Genomic DNA, 23,096 nt, shown 5'->3' on the forward strand with positions numbered 1-23,096 from the left:
TAGCTGAGCACCCACTGCCTAAACTAAAAAGATCTAAGTTCTATTTCTAGCTGAGCATCCACTGCCTAAACTAAAAAGATCTAAGTTCTAATTGTAGCTGAGCATCCACTGCCTAAACTGAAAAGATCTAAGTTCTATTTGTAGCTGAGCACCCACTGCCTAAACTAAAAAGATCTAAGTTCTAATTGTAGCTGAGCATCCACTGCCTAAACTAAAAAGATCTAAGTTCTAATTGTAGCTGAGCATCCACTGCCTAAACTGAAAAGATTTAAGTTCTATTTGTAGCTGAGCACCCACTGCCTAAACTAAAAAGATTTAAGTTCTATTTGTAGCTGAGCACCCACTGCCTAAACTAAAAAGATCCAAGTTCTATTTGTAGCTGAGCACCCACTGCCTAAACTAAAAAGATCTAAGTTCTATTTGTAGCTGAGCACCCACTGCCTAAACTAAACAAGATTTTCTTGTCTTACCTGTTTTTGGTTTCTAGTGGTCAAACTAGAATTTTCCATGAGATCTAAATAGTCTCGGATATGTCATACTTTTGTATGAAAGCAAAGGTTGAAGTCTCTCTGTGACATCATAATGTAACCTATTTTGTGGTGTGCGCGGGGCTCCTTTTCATAGTGGTGCACAAATCGCACATTAGGACTTTGTCATAGACCTTTTGTCTGTGTGTGAGTGAGTGAGTGATCGGGGATAGTTGAGGTCCTGGTAAAGAGTTCACCAGTCTTATTGTTAGCACCAATTCAACACAAAGTGCTTCTGGGAAGTACGGAAATGGAGATCATTACAAAGAATGAATGCAGACCTTTTTTTTTTTTTCCCTTCACTGCTTCGGTGCCAGCTGGTAGTTTGCGTTGGCTTGAGGACGTCGCCCAGCGATGTAACTTTTATGTGTGCCACTGCTGAGAGGCATATGGTATAACAGCTATTGTTACTGAACTTGGTTTGGAACGGGTCAAAAAGTGCTGAGACGTTGAACTGCAGCATCCCTATTCACAAAAAGAAAATCCAATCTACAATCTCGCAATACCGTTGTGAGCTTGTAGACTGCCTTAAAAAAGAGTGGGCCATGTACAAAGTCATCCCCGGTCAACCAAGTATTAATTTACTAAGTAGGCCTATAGAGGTTTTAACCACTTAAACCCTATATGGTTGACCGGATTCCACCAGTGTGTACGTGCGTGCATGGCGTGGCGTGGCGTGGCGTGGCGTGCGTGCGTGCGTGTGCGCGCATACACTGTTAAAATCGTATTCAAATCAATTGGTTTCACAGGCAGTTTGCCAATACCCAAGCCTTACTCTCAATGGAAAACACAAGTGGAGGCGCATACTGCTTACCCTACAAACAAATGTTTAACAAAAGAGAAAGGAAAGAGGGGGAGTAACAGAAAGAAGGCGTAGAACAAGGAAGAGATGGGAGAGAGATAAAGGGAGTGAAATATGACTGGGCTGCTTGGTGTTAGGGACTGTGTGGTTCCAGTTAGCCCGCTTTTTCAAAACGACCCTCTCACATGCACACGGGATATTACATGGGTATTTTATTACATTTTCATTTTAGTTCAGGTTATTTGTTATGTAGTTTTAGATGAATGTTTTCGATAGCTGACCAGTCTTAGAGGTGCAGTATTATTGGCGTAGCAGGCCCACGTGCGCGAGTACAGTATGTGTGTCTGCCTGCACGAAGAGGATGCTACAGTACGTTGCACTAGCGTTTAAAGGTCGGTTTTCTACTTTTTAAATTTATCCCACGATTTTGCAACCCATTTTTTTTCACCCAGTGTCAATTATCTAATGTAATCCTGGGCGCTACACTTCCTCTGCCAACCTGGGGGGGGGGCAACGGACTGACCTCATGCTTCCTTCTATGCATGAGGAGTCCATGCTGCTTCTTTTCACCTGACAGGGGACGGGGGCTTCCCCGGCCGGACGTAGCGCGTGGAAGGAACACGTTGTTCTGACCAGTTCCTTTCCCCTCCATCAGGCGCCCCGGCTGTGCCAGGGGGAGGCAATGTAGAGTGTAGAGTGTACTGCATGTTTTTTGTAAGGGTACCTACCCTAGGGGACACGGGAAGAACATGCAAACTCCACACAGAAAGGCCATTTCGCCAACCCCGCCTCGGGTATATGGGCACTGATGACGCGGAGGAGAGAACGCGGCCCCCAGCGTCCCCAACGGGAATCGAACCCAGGACCTTCTAGCTGTGAGGCGACAGCACTACCGACCGTGCCACAGTGCCCCCCAGGCCGGTTTAGACTTGGTCGTGCGACGGTGTTACGTACTGAACCTAACCGATCCATAAGCCCACAGCATTGTGGCCTCATCGATTGTGTCGGTCTGTGACGCTGTTGTACGGACGAACGGAGCATAAATTAGATATCGCTCTGTCTTCTTCCTCATAATGGACGATGGTGGATAGATTATTTAAGCAATATTACACGAGAGGGTGTGGGTTAACGTGATTATTGCCACGACAGGGATGTCCGGAACGAGACGATGTCGAGTTCCGCAAGCATCACTGAAGTGGTAATAAATCACGTTAAACCACACCAGTTACCCTTAAAACTAAGAAAGAATATATATTTTTAATGACATATATAGTCACTACGACCGAGTTTGCTAGTGCTTTTGGGAGAACAGAGCAGCTGAATTCTTTGTTTTGATTAGGTGGTGAATGGTGCTGGTTTAACCCACGACTAGAAGGCTGTTTCAACCAATCGGATTGCTTCCTCGAAACGACCTGTGGTAGAATATGAATTAGTAGGGTGAAAACCTCAGTAACGCCAGGAAATTCAAACTTTTTTTCGAAAAGGCAAAATTGTGAAGGGGAAAACGGGTCTGAGTTTATTGACGTACATGGAAGCCGTTTCAGAAGCAGTTGTTAATGAATCTATGACAAGTTGCTCCCGCTGATGCCAGAGGTGGACGGTGAAACCTCTTGGGAGTTCTCCTGAGACCTGCGCTGTTGAAAACCCACTGACAGGCCTTCCTCTTTTGATGGACGACCCAAGTTGTTGCACGATCCAGCAGGCCTAATTGTACGGGAGTCGCTGGGTTCGCAGAAGCTATGGTGGTCGGCTCCCACATTCACACGACTAAAAAGAAAATGGAGACATAACAAAGACATGAAACTCCCAATTTCTGGGGTCATTGAAATGGTCATTTTCCACCTGGTGTCCTGAGGTTGTTCCCGTGACCCGTCCTCGGCGCGGTGCTCCATCTGAGAATGATGGGAGCGTTTTTTAAAGGTAAAATGCGGCAGAGCCTTCGCTGCTGTGACCCCTGCAGTCGCTGTTGTCGTCCATGGTGTATTTTAACGCGAGACCTGATATTCTTCAAGCCTCGTCCTTCTTGGTTTGTTTGATCAAGTGTATCATGACTTAATGGGAAGTATCTGGCTCTGCTTAGCCTTACTCCCTGTGTGTGTGTCTGCGCGCGTGTGTGCGTGTGGCCGTGTGTACTTGTGTGTGTGCACGGCACGCCGCACATTGGCCTGTAATGAGCTCATGACACCGATCCTCTGCTTTTCTTCACGGTGTTCTAGTCAGCCGAGGTCTAATCAGTCAGACGCTACTAGGCTATATAGCTCCATCCGTCCATCCACAATTGAGGTCTAACGATGCCTTAAACACTGGCTAATATGCGTTCATCTGATATGGCACACAAGGCGAGGGCGCGTGTTTTAGAAGGTCAGCAGAGGGAGTGCAATGTGCGCAGGCTGGGGTATAAAATATGGGCAATCCAGTAGGCCAATATTGGCATTGGAACATCTACATCTTCTTTTTGGGCCGCTAGCCCCATCCTATGTCCAGATTTGAGGTTTTGTGTGATTGGCCCGGAATGAGCCCTGGAACAACATATTTTCAGATGGGGGGGAGTCGGCGGGCAATTACATATATTTTTGGGGATCCTTGACATGAAATAGTTTGAGAACGACTGACACACAGAACATGAGGTTTTTCAGAAAACTGTCAGGATTTAGAAGACATTTTGTAGAATCTGGTGTCGGGTCTAAATGGGTTAATGTGTCTCCTTCAGGGAGTGACGCTGACGGCAGCCATCGGAGGGGCCGACATGCCCGTGGTCATCACGGTGCTCAACAGCTACTCGGGCTGGGCGCTGTGCGCCGAGGGCTTCCTGCTGCATAACAACCTGCTCACCATCGTGGGAGCTCTGATCGGATCGTCCGGAGCCATCCTCTCCTACATCATGTGTGTGGTGAGTCTCAACAGCCGTGCTTCTTTTTTTTTTTGGTTAAAATGTATGTATAAATCAACATGAAACGCGACACAATGATAGTGTTTTATTAGTAAGGATTATTGCTAAGGATGTATTTTCATTTATTTTTATTCTTCGTTTTTCTTTTTAGGTTTTATGACCTCTATTACAGCCACACAACCTGAACTTTTGAACATTCAGTGGACTTTCTGTGGTCTGGGGTTTTCTCTGTGTGTTTTGAAGCCTTTTAAGCTGCAATGAAAACGGGCAAACAGGCCGCAATAGTGACATCTGCTGATGTCATACGGTATACAGGATTTGTGGACTCTTACCTCACAGTCCGTAGGCAAATCAGATCTCTTGTTTGAGCCTGAAAACCTCCAGACCACAGAAAATCTGTGGTCTGGGTTTTTTTGGGGGTGCAATTGAGCTCAGAAAACCTAAAAGAAATTGAGAAAAATTACAATTACAATTCATGTGACTCGTTCCTGCACTCCGCTCTGTGTTGTCCTGACTCCTGACAAACAAGTCAAAACCATACCAGTTCAACAATAACCAGAAAACAGAAATGCATGATACTATTATGTTGGTGGAGGGGGGAAAAAAAGACACTTCTTTCTGACAACCTGGTCTATGTCTACAAATACTGTATTAAGTGTATTTCACTCCAGTGTTTCATTGTGGAGTCAATTCAGCAGCATTCTCTGACTGCAGTTCCTCTCCTGTCCACTAGGGGGGACTCTAACTGTACTGTCTTAACCAGTGCAACTCCAACTCAGAGAGAAGCATCATGTCACTGATGCGTTTTTTTGTGCTCTTGTTCTTTTCCTTATTATTTGGAGTTTCAGTGTGACACTGTTCCTGATGGATTCCCAAGCAACAGATTTTAAAAGGAATTGGCACATAAATCACAACAATGCATCCTCTGTCCGCTTGTCCCCTAATTGGGAGAGGCCAGCTCATCCCCATTAGGGGTATAATTTGGGATCCCTGGGGATGGCATTAGCCACCCCCCCTAGAGTTCACATTTTCACCAAAAAATGCAGTTATTTCATGCATTATGTTCTATAACAATCGGATTATTAGATTGGGATCTGCTGTCTGCTGTTTTCAGATCTCTCTAAAGCGTCTTGTTGAACCCCTTTTGCTGTTTTAAACTTTGTTATAATTTAGCTATTTAAAAATAGCAGATCTACAAGCTCATAGCGCGCCACCGAGTGGCGCGCTACGAGCTTGTAGGTCTGCTATTTTTGAAAGAAATCGTGAAAATGCGGCACAAATTGAACATGTATTCTTTCAGAAGACTTTTGTCGACGGCAGGCCTGAATGGGATAACAACGGCCCTATATAAATGCACCATCTTACCATGTATTTCTCTACCGTTCTCTCCCCCCCCCCCCCCGGCCCAGGCCATGAACCGCTCCCTGGCCAACGTGATCCTGGGCGGCTTCGGAACGTCGTCCACGGGCTCCGGGAAGCCCATGGAGATCGTGGGCAGCGTGACGGAGGTCAACGTGGACCAGACGGTGGAGATGATCAACGACGCCCACAATGTCATCATCGTCCCAGGTAACGCACCCACGCACACACACACACACACACACACACACACACACACACACACACACACACACACTTCTTGAGTAACTTGAATTATTGTGTGTGTGTGTGTGTGTGTGTGTGTGGTAAATGGTGCATTTATATAGCGTCGTTATTCCAAGGCTCTTTACAGAGATTGTGCATTACATTCACCCATTCATTCACACACCGATGGCGGAGCAAACCCTACACAACAATTAGTGCAACTATGGGTTCAGAGCCTTGCTCAAGGACACTAACTCTGGTGGAGCCCGGGATCGAACTGGGAACCGGCCACTCTAGCCCTGAGCCACTGCCGCCCACTGTGTGTGAGTGTGAGTGTGAGTGTGCACTTCTGAGTCAACTGGTATTCGACACACACACACACACACACACACACACACTCGCACACCAACATTTTGAACAAAGTCATACCTTCCCAAGGGCACTGGGCAGCTCAATCTACATTCTACGCACGCACACATGCGCGAGGTCTTACCGCCGCTGCGCGTCACGTGTGCGCCGAGAAGCACTGACTTTGTCACATCTTTTCGGCGTTGCTTAAAGTGTGCTCTGTTTATTTAACCCGGGCTTGACCCCCTGGTTACATCACCGTCTTGGCTATAGGCTAATTAGCTATAGCTGCCTGGTGCAGAGGCGGCGGTCATACACAAACATGAGGCTCTGCAGACCTGTGTGGTCCGATCAGCCCCTCAGCCCGACGCTCTACAGTATCTGATACGTGCAAGGTCGAGCCAAAAACTAGAAACGAGGCCTTATTTTGATGAATATAATATGGGTGGCATTTTGGGTCACTTGTTTTTTTTTCTTCTGTTTTCAGGGTCGATTGTAGCCTTCGCCCGTCAACAAGAATCGTACATGTTCATTGCGGTTACCGTGTAGTGATGTTTACTGTGTAGTAACATGGTTTATGAATAGAAATAACATTATATATAATATGATAATAACAAAGAGAGAAACTAAACATTTAATGGAATTTTTTCTGATTTTAAACGTAACTGATCTTAAAGGACATTATTTCAAAGGCAAATAAAATGGGGCAGAAGGTAAAAAAAACCGTAAAAGTATCTCCTAAAAATGTTTTTGTTGGGCCGGGCGGGCTCTCTGCGTCGTGAGGGACCTAAGAGCTAGCGCTGCACAATTTAAAATAATACGATCACAAAACTAGATTTTATTGATATATTGACAGTGGTTTGACAGGAAATGGGGAGAGAGATGGGGTGGGGGGACGACACACACGCAGCAAAGGTCGTCGGGATCGGTACTCGAATCCGCGACACTCTGTCAGGCTGGATTGCCAGCCTAGGTGCCTGGACCACTAGGCCGGCCCAGGAATACAGCTATTATTGTGATTACATTATTGTGGTACCATCAAAATAATGAGGATTGGCCTTGAACTTTATCCATAATCGTGCGGCCCTTCTAAAAGCAGATCATGTTTTCTCGTTAGGTGTAAGATGGCATAGTTAGTTATATAGACTCCTTGTTCTCTGCACGTGGTTCCCCCAAGAGACTCTTTGCGAGAGACGTTGTTGAGGTTTAGAGAGAAAATACATATTTTTATTTGATCAAATGTATGTCAGTGAAAGCGCTTGGAAGTATCCTTACAACTAATATATTCACTTGAGTTGTTTTGATCAACTATGTTTCTTTGTACTATATGGTCTACAAGCTCGGATGCATTGTGACCTTGTACAGTACATATGCTCTTTTGGGCACATGACACACCCAATTATACTGTACATCATACTGTAAATTAAGCATTATACAGTGGGTAGACTAATGCATGTCAAACTGAGGGTCCTGAGAGCCGTAACAATCTTCTCTTATGGGGGTCGCCGGCATATCTTTTCAAATGGTTGTCCTCGACGTGAAAAAGCTTGGGAACCACGACGACATACAGTACTGAAGCGATACTTGAAAACTCTATAAAGTAAATGTACTTGCATTGTGAAATCCTAGAAGCACTGGGAACCTCGTATTGCTGTTCATATTTTGAACCACTTGCCAGCTGTTCAATTCAACGCCACTTCAATAGAAAGCCCCGCATGGCGTAATTGCATATATTCACGAGACGGGATGACAAGTGCAACTCTGTGTTCTAAATATGATAAAACATCACATAAAAATGGTATTTTCCTAACCCTGCACCCAATATCGCATTCCTAACGCATACCAGCCAGCCCCGGGTATACTATACATCTGTCCTTGTGACGCACTGGCCAGTAGTAGGGGTTATAGCATCGTTACGAAACCCCCGGCCCTTCAATCACTCCCCTTGTTTCCATTTTGACCATTTCTCCCTAATTGGAGCCGTCACAGTCACTTTGCTTGATTGACATCTGTGGAAACAGTTAAGACTTGGCCTGATAAACACAAGCGTTTCCCTGGCCTCGTCTGGCCCCGTCGCGGCTTTGTCTGCGTCCACTTGTTTTCCCTTTAGAGGAGAAACACTTGCTCCAGAGAGAGAGAGAGAGAGGGAGAGAGAGAGAGAGAGGTTGGAAGCGAAAGAAAGAAATCACAGGATCGGTACGTGGAAAACCATTAAGTCGTTGCGCTGGACTGCAGACAGTCAGCCCTGCTGCCCACTGAGTTTGAAACCTTGTCGTCTGATTGGTTGTTGTGACAAGAGACAACGCATGATTGGCTGTTGTGACAAGGCCAGTAAACATAAGTGTGTGTGTGTGTGTGTGTGTGTGGTCGTCTACGTGCGTCTGGGACGTATCGTTCCACTGAGTGTTTGCTCTGATGCCGCCTCTCTCAAGGGCATTGGGAAGCTTTTTACTGTATTGGTTTAGCCCTCCGTGTCGGGGAGAGGTTATGGAAATAAGTGGAATTGAGGTACATACACACATGCAGACATTACACACATGCATCCACACATACTGTACATACAAATGTATCGCGTTATCGAGAGCACTTTCCTGTTTGCCGTTCAGTTTAATCACCATCGACCGGGGTCAACGTTCACTGTGTGTGTGCGCGTGTGTGTGTGTGTGTGTGCGTGCGCACTGCGGCAACAGTTTTATTTGTTTTAGATTTTTCCATGATATCAACACATTAATAAGAAGAATGTGATAGGTATGTTTCTGTTAACAACAAGTCATTAAATGAGACTAAATGATGATATCATTTAGTGGAATTGATAGTGGAGGAATTGTCTGTAATCAAGCAGATGGAAGTGGTGGTGAGACGATAAAATCCAACATTTGCAATATTAACCAACAATTTTCACAAATATCAGGAAGCAGTTAAGGTAGAGAGGGCAAAAATACACGCGACATTAACCGTTTCCGCGCCATTGCTGTAGATCTACGTCAATTGAAGCCTATAGTATTTAATACTACGCTTGTGGCCATTGCCGTTAATCAATGGCAATTTCTCTTTTATAGCGCTTTCGATCGTTCAAGCCATAATGCTACTTGCGTACTCTGGTAGCTACCTGTTGTTGTCATGACAATGGATCGCCCATCTTAGGTCGTCCTCGCCATAATAATCCAGTCTATCTGTTTCTTTCAATCGCCTGTATCTCCTATTCCTTGTCCCTGATGGCATTTTTGGTCAAAACAACGTTTCTTTGACCTCTCCAGTTCCCCGGCATAGACCCATCTTGTAAACAAGGCCTGTCCAGGACCTGTTCCACTTACTAGGATATGTTCACTTCCGGTAGTCTGGAAATGTGGCTTTTCAAAATAAGAGCTCTGCTGGGAAAAATGCTGGCGTGAATTAGATCCTAATTTTTCAATAAATGTGTGTTCAAAAAAAGTGTTAACAAATCTCATAATCCCAAGAACTTATTCACTACAATACATTCTGTCATCCATCCAATTTGGACATGTCCTCTGCTAATTGTGAATCCGCAAAGTCAAGGACATCAGAGTCACACCCCCCCTCCTCCTCCCTTTGTCAAGCGGCACCCAGCATCCTCTCAATTATTAACAGCTGGCCACTGGCACCGATCCAACCTGCTTCAAGCAGTGGTTCGATCCCTCCTCCAAAAACCCAACACGATCCGTTCCTGATCCTATTATTTTATTTGTATCCGTTCATGTCATTAAAAGACACGACATCTAATTCCCCTGATCTGCCAACGACACACAGCGTTGTCTTCCCGCTGAAACCAAATGACCAGTCCAAACCTTTTCATTAAACTTTTGTTTTAAGATTTGTTTGGGCTTTTTTCTGCCTTTGTCCAAGTGAAGATGGACAGGAAAGAGAGGTGGGGGAGAGAGAGAGAGGAGAGGGGGGGGGGGGTCGTCATGAACGGGACTCGAACCACAGCCTATAATGTGGCATGCGCCTGGACCACTAGGCCAGCGGTCGCCCCCCGACCAGTCCAAACCGGTGAGCCGCATGAACTGCCCTGAGGACATGCGTACGGTGAAGGGTTGGATGGCACAAATTGTCCTACAGTTGAATGAGCACGCACACGTTTACCATTAACCTACTGCCCCTCCTGACTCCATCACGCAGATAAACGCTCTTGGCAACCTGTCCCACCCGTTTCTTCTTCTTTCTTCTTTTTCACGGCTTTGTACCATCGCCCAAAATCAAGCCTCTCTTCCTCTCTTGTCCAAGACCTTGAGGAAGTCATCCAAGCCCCTCATAATATCGTCCCGTTTTGGAGTACTGCAATTCCAAGTTTCCAAATTTCCGAGTACCCTGACGGGTACTTGGAAGAGACCATTATTACCCCTATCCGACCTGTCCTCTCCCCGCTGGCTGCCAGTATGGTTTTTACAATACGTTCTTTAGATGATTCTCCTGATGGTTCATGAAGAGGGTTGGTATACCCTCTCATATCGCCAACCTTTTAACCTCCTATCTCCAGGTCCCTCCGGTCCCCACCGCAGTATCTCTGAGAACCCCCTAGGGCTCCTGGACCCCCCTGTTGAAGACCCCTGCCCTAGACTGTGGAACAGCGTTCCCCGGCCCTTACTTTCAGTGCCTTTGCGCTGTATCTGTTGTTCATGGCTATAGTTTGTGTCTTTGTGATGTAGCTTATCTCCTGGTCCGTACAGTGAGTTGATGTGTGATGTAGCTATATCCTGGTCCGTACACAGTGAATCGATGTGTGGCGGGACATCCTGCTATCCTTGAACGTTTTGGATCAATCTTGAATGTGTGACAAACAACTACTGATTTAGGCATTTTGTAGAATCCGGCCTCGAGTCCTGACACATTCAGGACGGGAAATGTTTTAAGCATTATGTTATACGCTAGCTGTTGAAAAATTGCAGATCTACGAGCTCGTAGATCTGCTATTTTTGAAAAATCATGAAAAAGTGGCGCAAATCTTTTCATATATATTCTTTCAGAGCGAACGTTTTTAACTAAAATCTTTGCTTATTGGGGGTCCCCTGGAACAACACATTTTCAGATGGGGGTTGGTGGCCAATTACATATATTTTTTGGGGTCCTTGACATGGAATATTGAGCAATATTGAGCACCACTGAAACATGGGTTTTTCAAAAAACTGTCGGGATTTAGAAGTAAAATGTTTTTTATTTCAACGTCGGGCCTAAATGGGTTAATGGGTGAAAGCAACAGAGACACACACACACACACACACACACACACACACACACACACACACACACACACACACACACACACACACAGTGGAGTCCTTACAGGGCCTGTCACAGGACCTCACCCCTGATGAAGGACGGGGTGCAGAAAGCAGAGCGCACATCCAATCCAACAGGCGCGTATTAGTAGTTATTTCCGAAATGCTCCCTCGGTTTATATTTGGATTCTTTTCAAGCTGCCAGGGTGCAACGGTGCAAAGTATGTGTGGAGCGCGCGCCGCGCACGCATTCCCCACTTTATTCCCACGTGCATAATGTGTACTCCGGAGTCCCATAAATCCATATCCAAGTTAACGGTAGGAATCCAGGGGGGGATTTAGGGGAGTTGGATTTTGTATTTAAACATGCCACTCTGATCAGGTTGTTTTTCCTCAAAGACCTGCCAATGGTACATAGTCAGACTAACCTGGTTTTAGGCAACAGACACAGACATACCTTTTTAAGTGGTCAACTTGACCAAACTTTCACTTTACTGCGTGCGTGCGTGCGTGCGCTGACGGGGGAATTTCCATTTATACCGTTTGATTTCCCATGTTATGTTGCTTGAAGAGATCCTGCCATGAGCACATCTGTCAAATAACATCCACGTATACGTGTAATAAAGACCACTCGAGACAGTTCTTTTGTCATTACTATTCCCATTTCTATCACCATTTCCACCACAGTGTTCCCTGTTTATTTGGGCATGTCGTAGGGTGGAATTTTCAAAATGTTTGGCAAGTTGTGACCTTGTAGATCTACTGTTTTAATGTATAACATATTAACTATTTGTCTGAGCTCAAGGGGTTCTTATTTTGTGTTCCATTGTAATATTTTCTTGCTGCCAGATTAATCAATTAAATTAAATTAGCCTTTATTTTCTCAGAGGAGAACTTTGTCTTGGGCACCAAGAGACAGCGTTATACATTACATACCGATACATACATACAGACATACAGGCCATGCTTTTGCCTTTTTTAAACCTTACCCATTTTAACCAAATACATACAGTTCTACCAATACCATTATATACATGTACTGTAGCATTGGCTTGTTATTGTGGTAGTTGTCCATATCCACTCCACCTATGTTCTGTTTTTCTCCTAATTCTACCCCAGGTTATGGACTCTGTGCTGCCAAGGCCCAGTACCCCATTGCTGAATTGGTGAAGATACTTACGGAAGCCGGCAAGAATGTCAGGTAACTAAACTACCATGACCACCATTGGTGGTCATTTAATATGGATAGACTTGATCAGAGATTTACACAATTTACACCATTAATTAATAGCTTTGTCACTAAACTCATGTGAGATCCATGGGAAAGGGCATATTAATGTAATACTGTAAGTGTTAGACAGGCCTAGTGAAATTCACTCCTCTGAAATTTCCAAAAAGAAAGCTAATGTATAGGATATAAACGATTAATTAAAATGTGTAAATTATTATTGTTCCCCCATAGTTTCAAAAATGTTACTGTTCGTACTAGCAAGGTCCCCTCTTTCTTTCTGCACCACATTCCTTCGCAGAAAACTACCGATCAACATTTGCACAACCTGACGCGCTGTGTTCTTCTGTTGTCTGCAAATGTCCGCCTGTTATGACATGCACAAACAATTAGACGTGTGGTGGTTATGGTAGATATTGACAGGAGAATGAATGAATGCATGAATGAATGAATGAATGAATGAAAGGACAACATAAAATGGAGGAGGGGAGGGGGGGGGGGGGCAGAGCGGAAGCTTCAGTAATTGTCCTGCCTTGGTTGTTTGATCCTGGTTACTGCAGCTGCTGCTACTTAGAGCATTCGTAGTTGATTAGAGGCAAGTGGGTGGTCAGACGAAAAGAGAGGAACCCCCTTCACCCTCTCCTCTCTCTTCCTCTCTCTCTCTCTCTCTCTCCTTTCTCATTTCTTCTTCCCATCTTCCTTGCACACCATCATGCGTTCTCTCCTTTGCATTCTCCATCTTTATTTTCCTTCCTCGATGGTTCACAAAATGTGCTGTCCCCCCGCAACCCAAACAAGCTCACAACGCGTTGCGATGTGTCACATTGTGAGCTATTTGCACTACTTATTAAAAGTATTTTTATTTGTCCGACTACAGGTTGCAGTTAACTATGGAATCTAGTATTTCTCGTCAGTGTGTTGGTTGGTTGGTCACCCCAGGCAAGCCCCCATAGGCCTATATGGTGCCTAGGTCACCGTGACATCACGTGACATCAGCCCACATATGGTGCCCAGGTCATCGTGACATCACGTGACATCATCAGGGATGGATATATGATGTCAATAGTAAATGCGACTTGCTGTCGCAGTTAAGCCCATATATGGAGATCCCAGCAACTCTACATCTGACCTCAAACCCTTAGATCTCCATATATGGATATATGTCAGAAGAACCTGTTCTGCCCCAAAGTTATTAGTGCAGTCGCGCCCAGCAGCCGGTGAACACTAGAGTTCTCAACAGGCCCGAAAATGAAGGCCCGGCCCTACATGGGCCCTCATCAAACCCTGTACACTCAAGAGAATGTCCCCGCTACCACACTTAGATCTCCATATACTGTATGGAGCTGACCTGTTCAGACATTCCATATGTTGATCTGACCTCATCAAACCCTGTACACTCAAGACACGTTCCTTATATGGCCAGTACAGAATTCATTCCATGTTGATCCGACTCCCCCATGCCAAAGCGCCAGCGCTCACCCAGCAGTCTGCCGTCAGGCGAGGCGGATGGGTGCACGCGGCCTCGCCCCTCAGGCGTCTTACTGGTATGTTCATGGAATATGTTAGATTTTCTTATGAAGATCTTTTGGGAAAAAAAGGTTTTTCTTTCTTTTGGGATTTTTTGAGTGGTGCAACCACTCCTACAACCAGCAATGTCCGTAGGAAAAAAAAGAAGATGAAGAAGAAAAAGCGATAATTGCTCATGACTCATAGAAATGTGTCGGCAAACCACAAATGGGTACCGCAAATGGCCTACCACAAGGCGTCTGCTCTCGTCCCTTCCTCCTCAGTGGAATAATAATGGTGATCTGTATCGATACTATCGTCTGTTCTCGTCCCTTCCGCGTGCTCCGAAAACCTACAGGGGTTCCATTTGATTTAATTCATACACTCTCAGAGTTTACAGACCTGTTGCAGCTGTTGTTGCAGGGCTGTCTCTTTGTGTCTTTCTGGTAATACTCATTTTGTATGTCCGTGGAAAAAGGGCCTTTAGCTGGCTGCTAGATTAGGTGTGTTCTTTTATTACTATTCTTTGAAGACCAAACAAGTATAGTTTCTTTTTATGATATTCTTTTTGGCTTTATTGTTGGGTTGCCGTAGCTTGACAGGAAAGGTGGGGGATGACGCGCAGCAAAGGCCGTCGGGCTCGGGGCGCGAACCCGCGACGCGCTGTCAGGCTGGATTCCCGGCCTAGGTGCCTGGACCGCTCAGCCGCGGCCCAGGCCAAGTATAGTACAGTTTGAGAAAGAGACATTGTGAGGTCCTCACAAGAAAAACTGTTGTTTTATGGTAAAATATATATATTTTTTAGAGATGCATTTACATTTAGAAAAAGATTCAGGACAGGTTAGTATTACTGTAGATTAGACAATCCCGAGGTTATTTTCTTTTCTTTTGTTTTTATTTTCAGCTGTTGCAATAGCAATGCTGTCCTAAAAGTTTGATGCGCTCACAAGTATAGTATTACAAACCTGTGTGTGTGTGTGTGCGCGTGTGTGCGTGATGATCAAGGCTGCAGTACATCATAGGCAGGGCTGAGTCACCTCGGGCAATGTTAGCCGAGTACCACCGCTCTGATCTTTGCCGTCGCTCTGTGATCGTAAACCTGGTCTAGCGTGCATCCTCCAATCTCTTCACCCCCTTCTCCTCTTCTCTCCTTCAACATATCGGTGTTGTTTTTGGCAGCAAATTTCTATTTTAGTTGTAGTCAGTCTCTTGAATAGGTTTCACTTAGTTAGTCTAGTTTCAGTCGACTAAAATGTATTTTGACGGGCCTTGCTTGATGCCATCGATCTACAAGCTCACAACGTGTCGCGACGCATTGTGAGCTTGTAGATCGGCTATTTTCAGCATGCAACCAATTGTAAAATGACTTATACTGGATCTCTTGTCACTAGTCCCTTCCCAACATTTTAGTCTAGTTTTTATGTGACGAAATTGTCAATATATGTAGTATTAGTTTTCGTCATCGTAACTTAGTTTCCTTTTAGTTTTCGTCAGTGAAAAAGGTAGTCGACGAACATTTTTCGCCTTAGTTTTAGTCGACGAAATCAACACTGCAACATATCTCCTTGGATTTATTTTTTTTGGCACCCACCGCCATCGTTGACATTGTCGCTTCTCTTTTGTCATCGCCCTCTCTCCCGTCGCCTTTCATTCAGCTCTTCTTCATCGCACGCACGCACGTACCCACACTCACACGCACACACCCTTCCCCTTCCTCCTTCTCATCCTCTTGTCATTTCCCGTCTTTTCAAGCTGTTTTTATGAGCCCTGTCCCCCAGGTCATTAAAGTCCCTCATCCTTTCTGCTCCAGAAGCACTTGCTGACGGCAAGGCTATGAATGGCCTCCCAATTTACTGCCACATTAACCCATTTAGACCTGAGATCAGATTAAAACAATGTCTTTAAATCCTGACAGTTTTCTGAAAAACCTATCTTTCTATGTCCGTGGTGCTCAACTGTGTTCATGGCAAGGACCCCCAGAATGATATGTAATCGGCCGCCGACCCCCATCTGAAAATATGTTGTTCCAGGGACCCCCCAGAAGCAAAGATTTGAGTTCAAAACGTTTGCTCTGAAGGAATATATATTCAAAGATTTGCGCCACATTTTCATGATTTTTCAAAAATCTAAGTTCCCGTCTAGAATGGGTTAATGGGTTTTTTGGGGCCACGGACCGGACCCCCATGAGAAAATGTTTCATGCCAGCTAGGAACCCCATATGAGGTTCACGTTGTAACATTCGTTTTTATTTATTTATTTATTTTTAAATCACAATGCGCACCATGGTAGGTCTTAGTTTCTTAGTGAAAAGAGGTAGTCGGCCGACATTTCTCGTCCTATGGTGTTTTCAGCTGGTATGTGTGTTTTGTGTTGCAGGTTTGGAATCCACCCAGTGGCCGGCCGTATGCCTGGCCAGCTCAACGTCCTGCTGGCGGAGGCCGGTGTTCCCTACGACATCGTCCTGGAGATGGACGAGATCAACGACGACTTCAAGGGTAATGCCTGTCCCTTCTCTGTCCTCTGGACCAGGGGTTCTCTGTCCTCTGGACCAGGGGTTCTCTGTCCTCTGGACCAGGGGTTCTCTGTCCTCTGGACCAGGGGTTCTCTGTCCTCCGAACCAGGGGTTCTCTGTCCTCTGGACCAGGGGTTCTCTGTCCTCTGGACCAGGGGTTCTCTGTCCTCTGGACCAGGGGTTCTCTGTCCTCCGAACCAGGGGTTCTCTGTCCTCTGGACCAGGGGTTCTCTGTCCTCTGGACCAGGGGTTCTCTGTCCTCTGGACCAGGGGTTCTCTGTCCTCTGGACCAGGGGTTCTCTGTCCTCTGGACCAGGGGTTCCTGTCCCTTCTATATATATATATATATATATATATACACATACATACACACTGTATATAGGTTTTCATTTCAATTTCATTGTTGTTAATTTAAAAGTATTATTTTTCAAAAGAAGTTCTGCATTTTTCGAAACCGAAGAAAGTTCCATAGATAATAAGAAACAGGGAAAATATAATATTAAGTAGGCCTTAGGCTTAAGTGGTAAATTATATTTGTGTAAGTTTGGGTTCTCGTTTGGGAAAAGCTGATCTACTGTAGATGGATGTTCTAATAACCACATCAACCCTTCATTGACCGGAGATCCCCCAGGCCTCTATACGTGATCCCCCCCCCCACACACACTTTTATCTACTGTACATCAAATGTCTTTGCTGGGAATATCCCAGGTCACAACACGTCAGCTTGTAGGACTGATATTTTTGCCGATTGTTTGGCCTAGAGCCAACAGGTCCAAGAGAACTGGTATATTGCTTTTTATATAGAAATCACACCCGTGAGCAGGCACAGCACTATGCCTGTCTCTGTTTCTGACTAAGGGCCGATTCATACTCCTATTTTAGAGCCGAATAAAAGTCGGTTAGGCGCTGTAGAGCCTACAATTTGACGTCATTTGAGGTTCGGGGGGGGGGCGGGTACCGTCCTAAAGTCGGCTCTTCGGTGCTACTGGAAATTTCTGACGAGCCGAAATCATTTCGGCACTACAGCGCCGAAACAGCGGTAAAATAGGAGTATGAATCGGCCCTAATAAGTCACACACTCGTGCTCATGACCACTGATACATAGATACATACATAGATACGCACGGACATTGCTGGTTTGTAGGAGTTGTTGCACCACTCAAAAAGAGAAAAAAAAGAACTGGTATATTGTTTTTTTTATATAAAAAGAACAAAAAAAAGAACTGGTATATTGCTTTTTATATATAAAAAAAAAAATGAAATGAAACTGCTTGTATAACTGGCAATGGCATGGCTATATTTCACTTTAACGCCATCTCAAATTGTTCCAAAGGTCTGCAGAACATCTGCTTGATCAGAGTCAATTCAAGCTTTTTATTGGTGTCTGTTGCATTGCACAACCCACACAGCGCCGTCCGTGGGAGACCATTAGAATATAGGAGTCCCTCAGCTGGCTGCTGGTCTCTGAGCCGCCGGGAACCACCGCCGCGGCTCCTGAAACACTAGGCCTGACCACTGGTTCACCACCTGTGGCTCGTTGGGATCAGTGTTGTTTTTGGCAGCACGTTTTAGTCTTTAGTCATAGTCTCTTGAATAGTTTTCGTTTAGTCACATTTTAGTCACCCGGAATGTTTTATAGCGTGTGGCGGGCGGGCCTTGATGCCGTCGTAATGTTCTTACACCTGCTGAAACAAATAGCGTTGTGTGCTTGTAGGTCGGCTATTTTCAGCATGCAACCGATTGTAAAATGACTTATACTGGATCTCTTGTCCACTAGTCCCTTCCTTACATTTTAGTCTAGTTTTTTATTTGTTGACAATTGTCAATATATTTAGTCTTAGTTTTAGTCATAGCTTAGTTTTCATTTAGTTTCCATTTAGTTTTCGTCAGTGGAAAAAGGTAGTCGACGAACGTTTTTCGTCTTGGGGCCCCAAATAACTGGCAAAACATGAAAACACAAAGGTTTTCAAAGTGCACTACGTTAGTTCCCTTGATGCAAGCCGGAACACGATCCATTTGATTGATCTCGTCTACCATTTGTTACATCTGCGTGTGTGCATTTTGGGGGGAAAAAAACCACATCTCTGCTGACGCAAAATGTTGAAAGAAAATCACACCCGTGTGAAATGATGAGCGCTCTCGTCGTCGTACAACAATTTATGTTGGCGGACATTTGACATCGCTACATAAGGTACATAAGGTGGTCCCTTATTGGCCAAGCGCTCCCACCACCACGTGATTGGTTAGCCCATTTGCTCGTTTACATAATGCCGCAGGTTTTCCTTTCAATGTCGATGGCGTTTAATGTTTTGATGTTTAATTCACATCATAGTTAGCGGAATTATGTATTTATTGATAATGCAGACATCATCATTTACAACAATGAATTACATAGTTAGCAGAATTCTGACGGTCATTGTCAATGGCAAATCTTGACACGTGTGGGGACAGAAGCCGTTTATAGAAGGCCAAGGGGCTAGCGGCTAGCGCCCCTTATAAATCACACTTGTGTGAAGTGAGGGGCGCCTGGTAATTACATTAAGGTCTAAGGTGCTCTAAACAAACATTAAAAGTCCATAGACTTGGCTGCACTATGACGTAATTCCGAAAGCCAGACGTTGAGGAGGGGCTATAGCGCCCCTCCAAAAGAACACCTCATTCTAAGAAAGGAATCCTTTCCAATTGGGGACCGTGTCAGTGTCACAATGGCTTTGTAGCTAGGTCGGTGTGACCTAAGGGACGTTTTAGTGACAAGGTACTTATTGTGCGCTCGTTTTGTTAACGATATTATCCACAGCTTTGTCTTTTATGTTCCTCTGACCAGATACTGACCTGGTTCTGGTGATCGGTGCCAATGACACGGTCAACTCAGCCTCTCAGGAGGATCCCAACTCCATCATTGCTGGAATGCCTGTCCTCGAGGTGTGGAAGTCCAAGCAGGTAAAAGACATATTTGTGTAAAATCACCTGGCCATGTAATACTGTAATATTAGGACTGCAACCCCTCCATATCCATAATCCATATGCATTATCCTTTTTTTTATTTTTTAAATGTATAAAATGTCACTGTAATATTTTTTCTCTTCATATTATCGTCAAATGAGCACCAAAGAAACACGTATTTTTTTACCTAAATCGACTAAACCCATTAGTCTGAGCTCGCACAACGCATCACATAAGTGACGAAAATCATCATCAAATCACCAAATCATCATCGAAATCATTTCATGAAGAAATATATACACATTGTTATACAATGAGTTCAACCGATTCCTTTGATTATACCAACTGTTGCACGAGACTCCAAACGTCAAGATGCTGTTAGAACTCCTGAAGTTAAATAGTATGCGCCCCATATAGGGGGGGGGGGGGGCTCTATAGGGCCACACATACTGTACACACCCTTGGACCACACATACGCAACACCTGAAAACACGCGCGCGTGCACACATACACACGCAGGCGCGCACGCATGCACACACACACAACAGGGACGTACACGGCGTGTATACATGCACCCAAAGACGCGGATTCCTCCGGTCCCAGGTGCAGTCCCATGCTGCTCCCATTAGTGGTGACTCTGTCACTGTGGAATGATGACATTTTGGAGCGTCCCACTGGCAACCCTCCGAGGTCTGGGATTCATACAGCGCTCCAAACACACATCATCCCCCCCTGGGGAAATCACTGGGATCTGACTACCTAACTACACACACACACACACACACACACACACACACACACACACACACAGAGTCAAGTCAGACAGACAGACAGACACGCATGCACGCATACATGCACACATGCGGCCACACACACATACACAGACACACACACACACCTGTCGCCACCATGGGAAATGTTTTCATCCCAGACTGTCGGTGTGAAGGTTGTAATGGTCGTTTTGACTCGCGCATGCACGTGCACACACTGGGAGTTTGTCTTTATAACTGTATACTGTACCTCACGGTTTGCCCCATTGCTAATGCATTCGACAGTTAGTGGTCCCACATTTCCAGCATAAAAATGTCACATCATCTGGTCTCAGTTTTTGTACAAAACACTGACATACAGTTACAGTATAATGAGTCGAGTCACATTTATTTATAAAACATAAAAACAAAAAAACCTATTGTTGACCAAAGTGCTGCATAAACCAGGAGGTTAATGAATCGCATGTACAAAATGACGTACAGCTCAGAAGCACAAATTAAACCCTGAGCAACAAAAACGGTAAGGACACACGTAAACAATTTATTGTCAGTAAGGACAATAAAAAAGAAGCGGCCCTAAATATCAGCCTGGAGGCTCAGTTTCAACGGATTCAACGGAGCGGAGGGGGGGGGGGGGGGGGGGGCAGATCTGATGGTATTAAAGGGGAATTCTGTTCCACAGTCTAGGGGGCTGTCCTGTCACAGCGAAGCCACCCCTGAGCAATGTGAACATAAGCCTAGATCTCGGGAGGGACAACTAGTAGCCCCGAGCCAGAGCTGACCCCAGGGACCCCCGGGCCGGAGGTAGTAGGAGGAGAGGTGAAAAGGTCCGTTTCGGCGGTCCGGAGGATCTTAAAATTTGACTCTACGACGTACCGGCAACCAAGAGAGGAGAGAGAGAGGACAGGAGGGCCCGGGGCTCTTGACGGGTACTAGGAAAAGGGACCGTAATTCCTCTTCCTAGTAACCGACAGACAGACAGACGGACGGACAAGACAGGGAGGTCTGACTGATTCCCAGGGAGTCAGACGAGCTGAGGCAACGAGGGCAAGACCATGTTTTATCTGTGTGTGTGATGGAGTCTTTGTGCCGTCCATCACTTGATTTCCTCGAGGCAGTTCACGGGGCTGACAGGTCTGGACGGGTTATTTGGTCCCAGGGATTGATTATAAACGGTGTGTTCCTCGGCATGACAGTGGAAGGACATTTCACATGTTTGAATGTTGTGCCATCCAACACTTCATGTCCTCAAGGCGGTTCACGGGGCTGACAGGCTTGGACGGCTGGTCGTTTGGGTCTGGTCTCCGGGGGGGGGGGGAGATGGATGTGTGTGTCCTCGGCACAACAATGGAATTAATGTCGTGTATTTGAATGATTTGGCCGAAGGGAGCCTTATTTAGACGTATTAACGTCTATTAACTAGACATATTAATGTCTAAATAACCATTTCCAGACGGCAGGGCTTGCAGCTGATGGTGTGAACGCGCTGGGAAGTTAACTAAAGTATTCTGAACCAAAATTACTCCAACCCCGACCACTGCCAAAAAGGGAAACTAAGGACATTTCTTCTGTAGCTGTAGGCTTTCAACATATGTGTGTGAGATTTCAATTTGTTTTCTCTCCAAGAGTTTCAAGATGTATTTGTCACGCTCATATGAGTGTGTGCGTGTGCGTGTGCGTGTGTGTGTGTGTGTGTGTGTGTGTGTGCGCGCACATTCACACGTTTTTGCGCGTGAAATGTTGGCATGGCACGCTCTGTGTGTAATATAACGAAAACAAAGCAAGCCATAATACAAAGAAGAAGGTAAAAGATAGCATGAGTAAAACCTTGGCAGCATTGTGTAACAACATGACGACGTGTAAAGTTTATCAGATCTGCAAAGTGTATGTCTGTGTGCACAGTGTGTGGAAAATTCTTAATCGACAATAAAATAAATGCCGTATACCAGTGGTTCCCAAACGTTTTAGCCCGTAACCCTGGCTCCACCAGGCACCATGCTGGTTTAGCGTAGCCAAGAAGCTACAGCTATGCTAGTGTAGCGTCTGAAGCCTGGCTGGCTTGGCCAGCCTCATGGCATGGATTCACTGAAGCTTCCTGAATCCACGCTATGAGTATGACGTAGGCTGGCCAAGCCTACGTTACGTATAGCCTACACTAGCAAACTTTACTTTCACATGAAAACAGCTGGTTATGGAGTCTGGAAGAATCGTGGTTCCCGCTAGGCATCTCTCTCTCCCAGCAGCTCGAGTCGGTACACGGACCACCCAGCTGCCTCTCACACAGATGGCTAGTGGAAAGCATGGAGACGTGGCTACTCCATGTCCCACACAGATGGCTAGTGGGAAGAAGCTGTCGCCTGGCTTCTGTCTTCACCATAGGGTCTTCAGACTCTTCTCTTGACTACTCTTCATCATTATTTTCTTGTGATTCGAGCTGGTGGCTGCATTTGGATTCTCCCCTGCTGCTCCGCCATGTTGTGAACAAGACATGCACACGCTCTACAGTGGGGGAACGCGCAACAAGCCAACCAAGGTCTGCCCCCGCTCGATCATGATTGGAGGAAGCCCCCCCCCCCCCCCCCCTGTCCTGATTGGATGAAGGCTTTCTCACCTGCCACCAAAACCGAAAACTAGGATTTTTTTGACCCCAGGGGCTCACTGGTGATGGGGAGGAACTCCTTATATGGTCCCCTATAGTAAGGGGTATTAAGCACTTTTTATTATTATTATTAATGAATTAAGTGAAATC

General features: G+C 45.5%; 1 protein-coding gene across 1 annotated transcript in view; it reads left to right on the top strand.

Moving 5' to 3' along the window:
* nnt (nicotinamide nucleotide transhydrogenase) overlaps nt 1–23,096 on the top strand; it is a 58,071-nt gene that overhangs the window by 30,641 nt on the left and 4,334 nt on the right. Inside the window, exons 17-21 of the mRNA XM_080756626.1 lie at nt 4,040–4,219; nt 5,629–5,788; nt 12,508–12,589; nt 16,499–16,617; nt 19,459–19,574. Coding sequence (XP_080612752.1) covers nt 4,040–4,219; nt 5,629–5,788; nt 12,508–12,589; nt 16,499–16,617; nt 19,459–19,574 — 657 coding nt within the window. The remainder of the gene's footprint in view (nt 1–4,039; nt 4,220–5,628; nt 5,789–12,507; nt 12,590–16,498; nt 16,618–19,458; nt 19,575–23,096) is intronic.

This window comes from Protomyctophum bolini (assembly GCF_963924005.1).
Source record: "Protomyctophum bolini genome assembly, chromosome: 22".
Lineage (NCBI taxonomy): Eukaryota > Metazoa > Chordata > Actinopteri > Myctophiformes > Myctophidae > Protomyctophum > Protomyctophum bolini.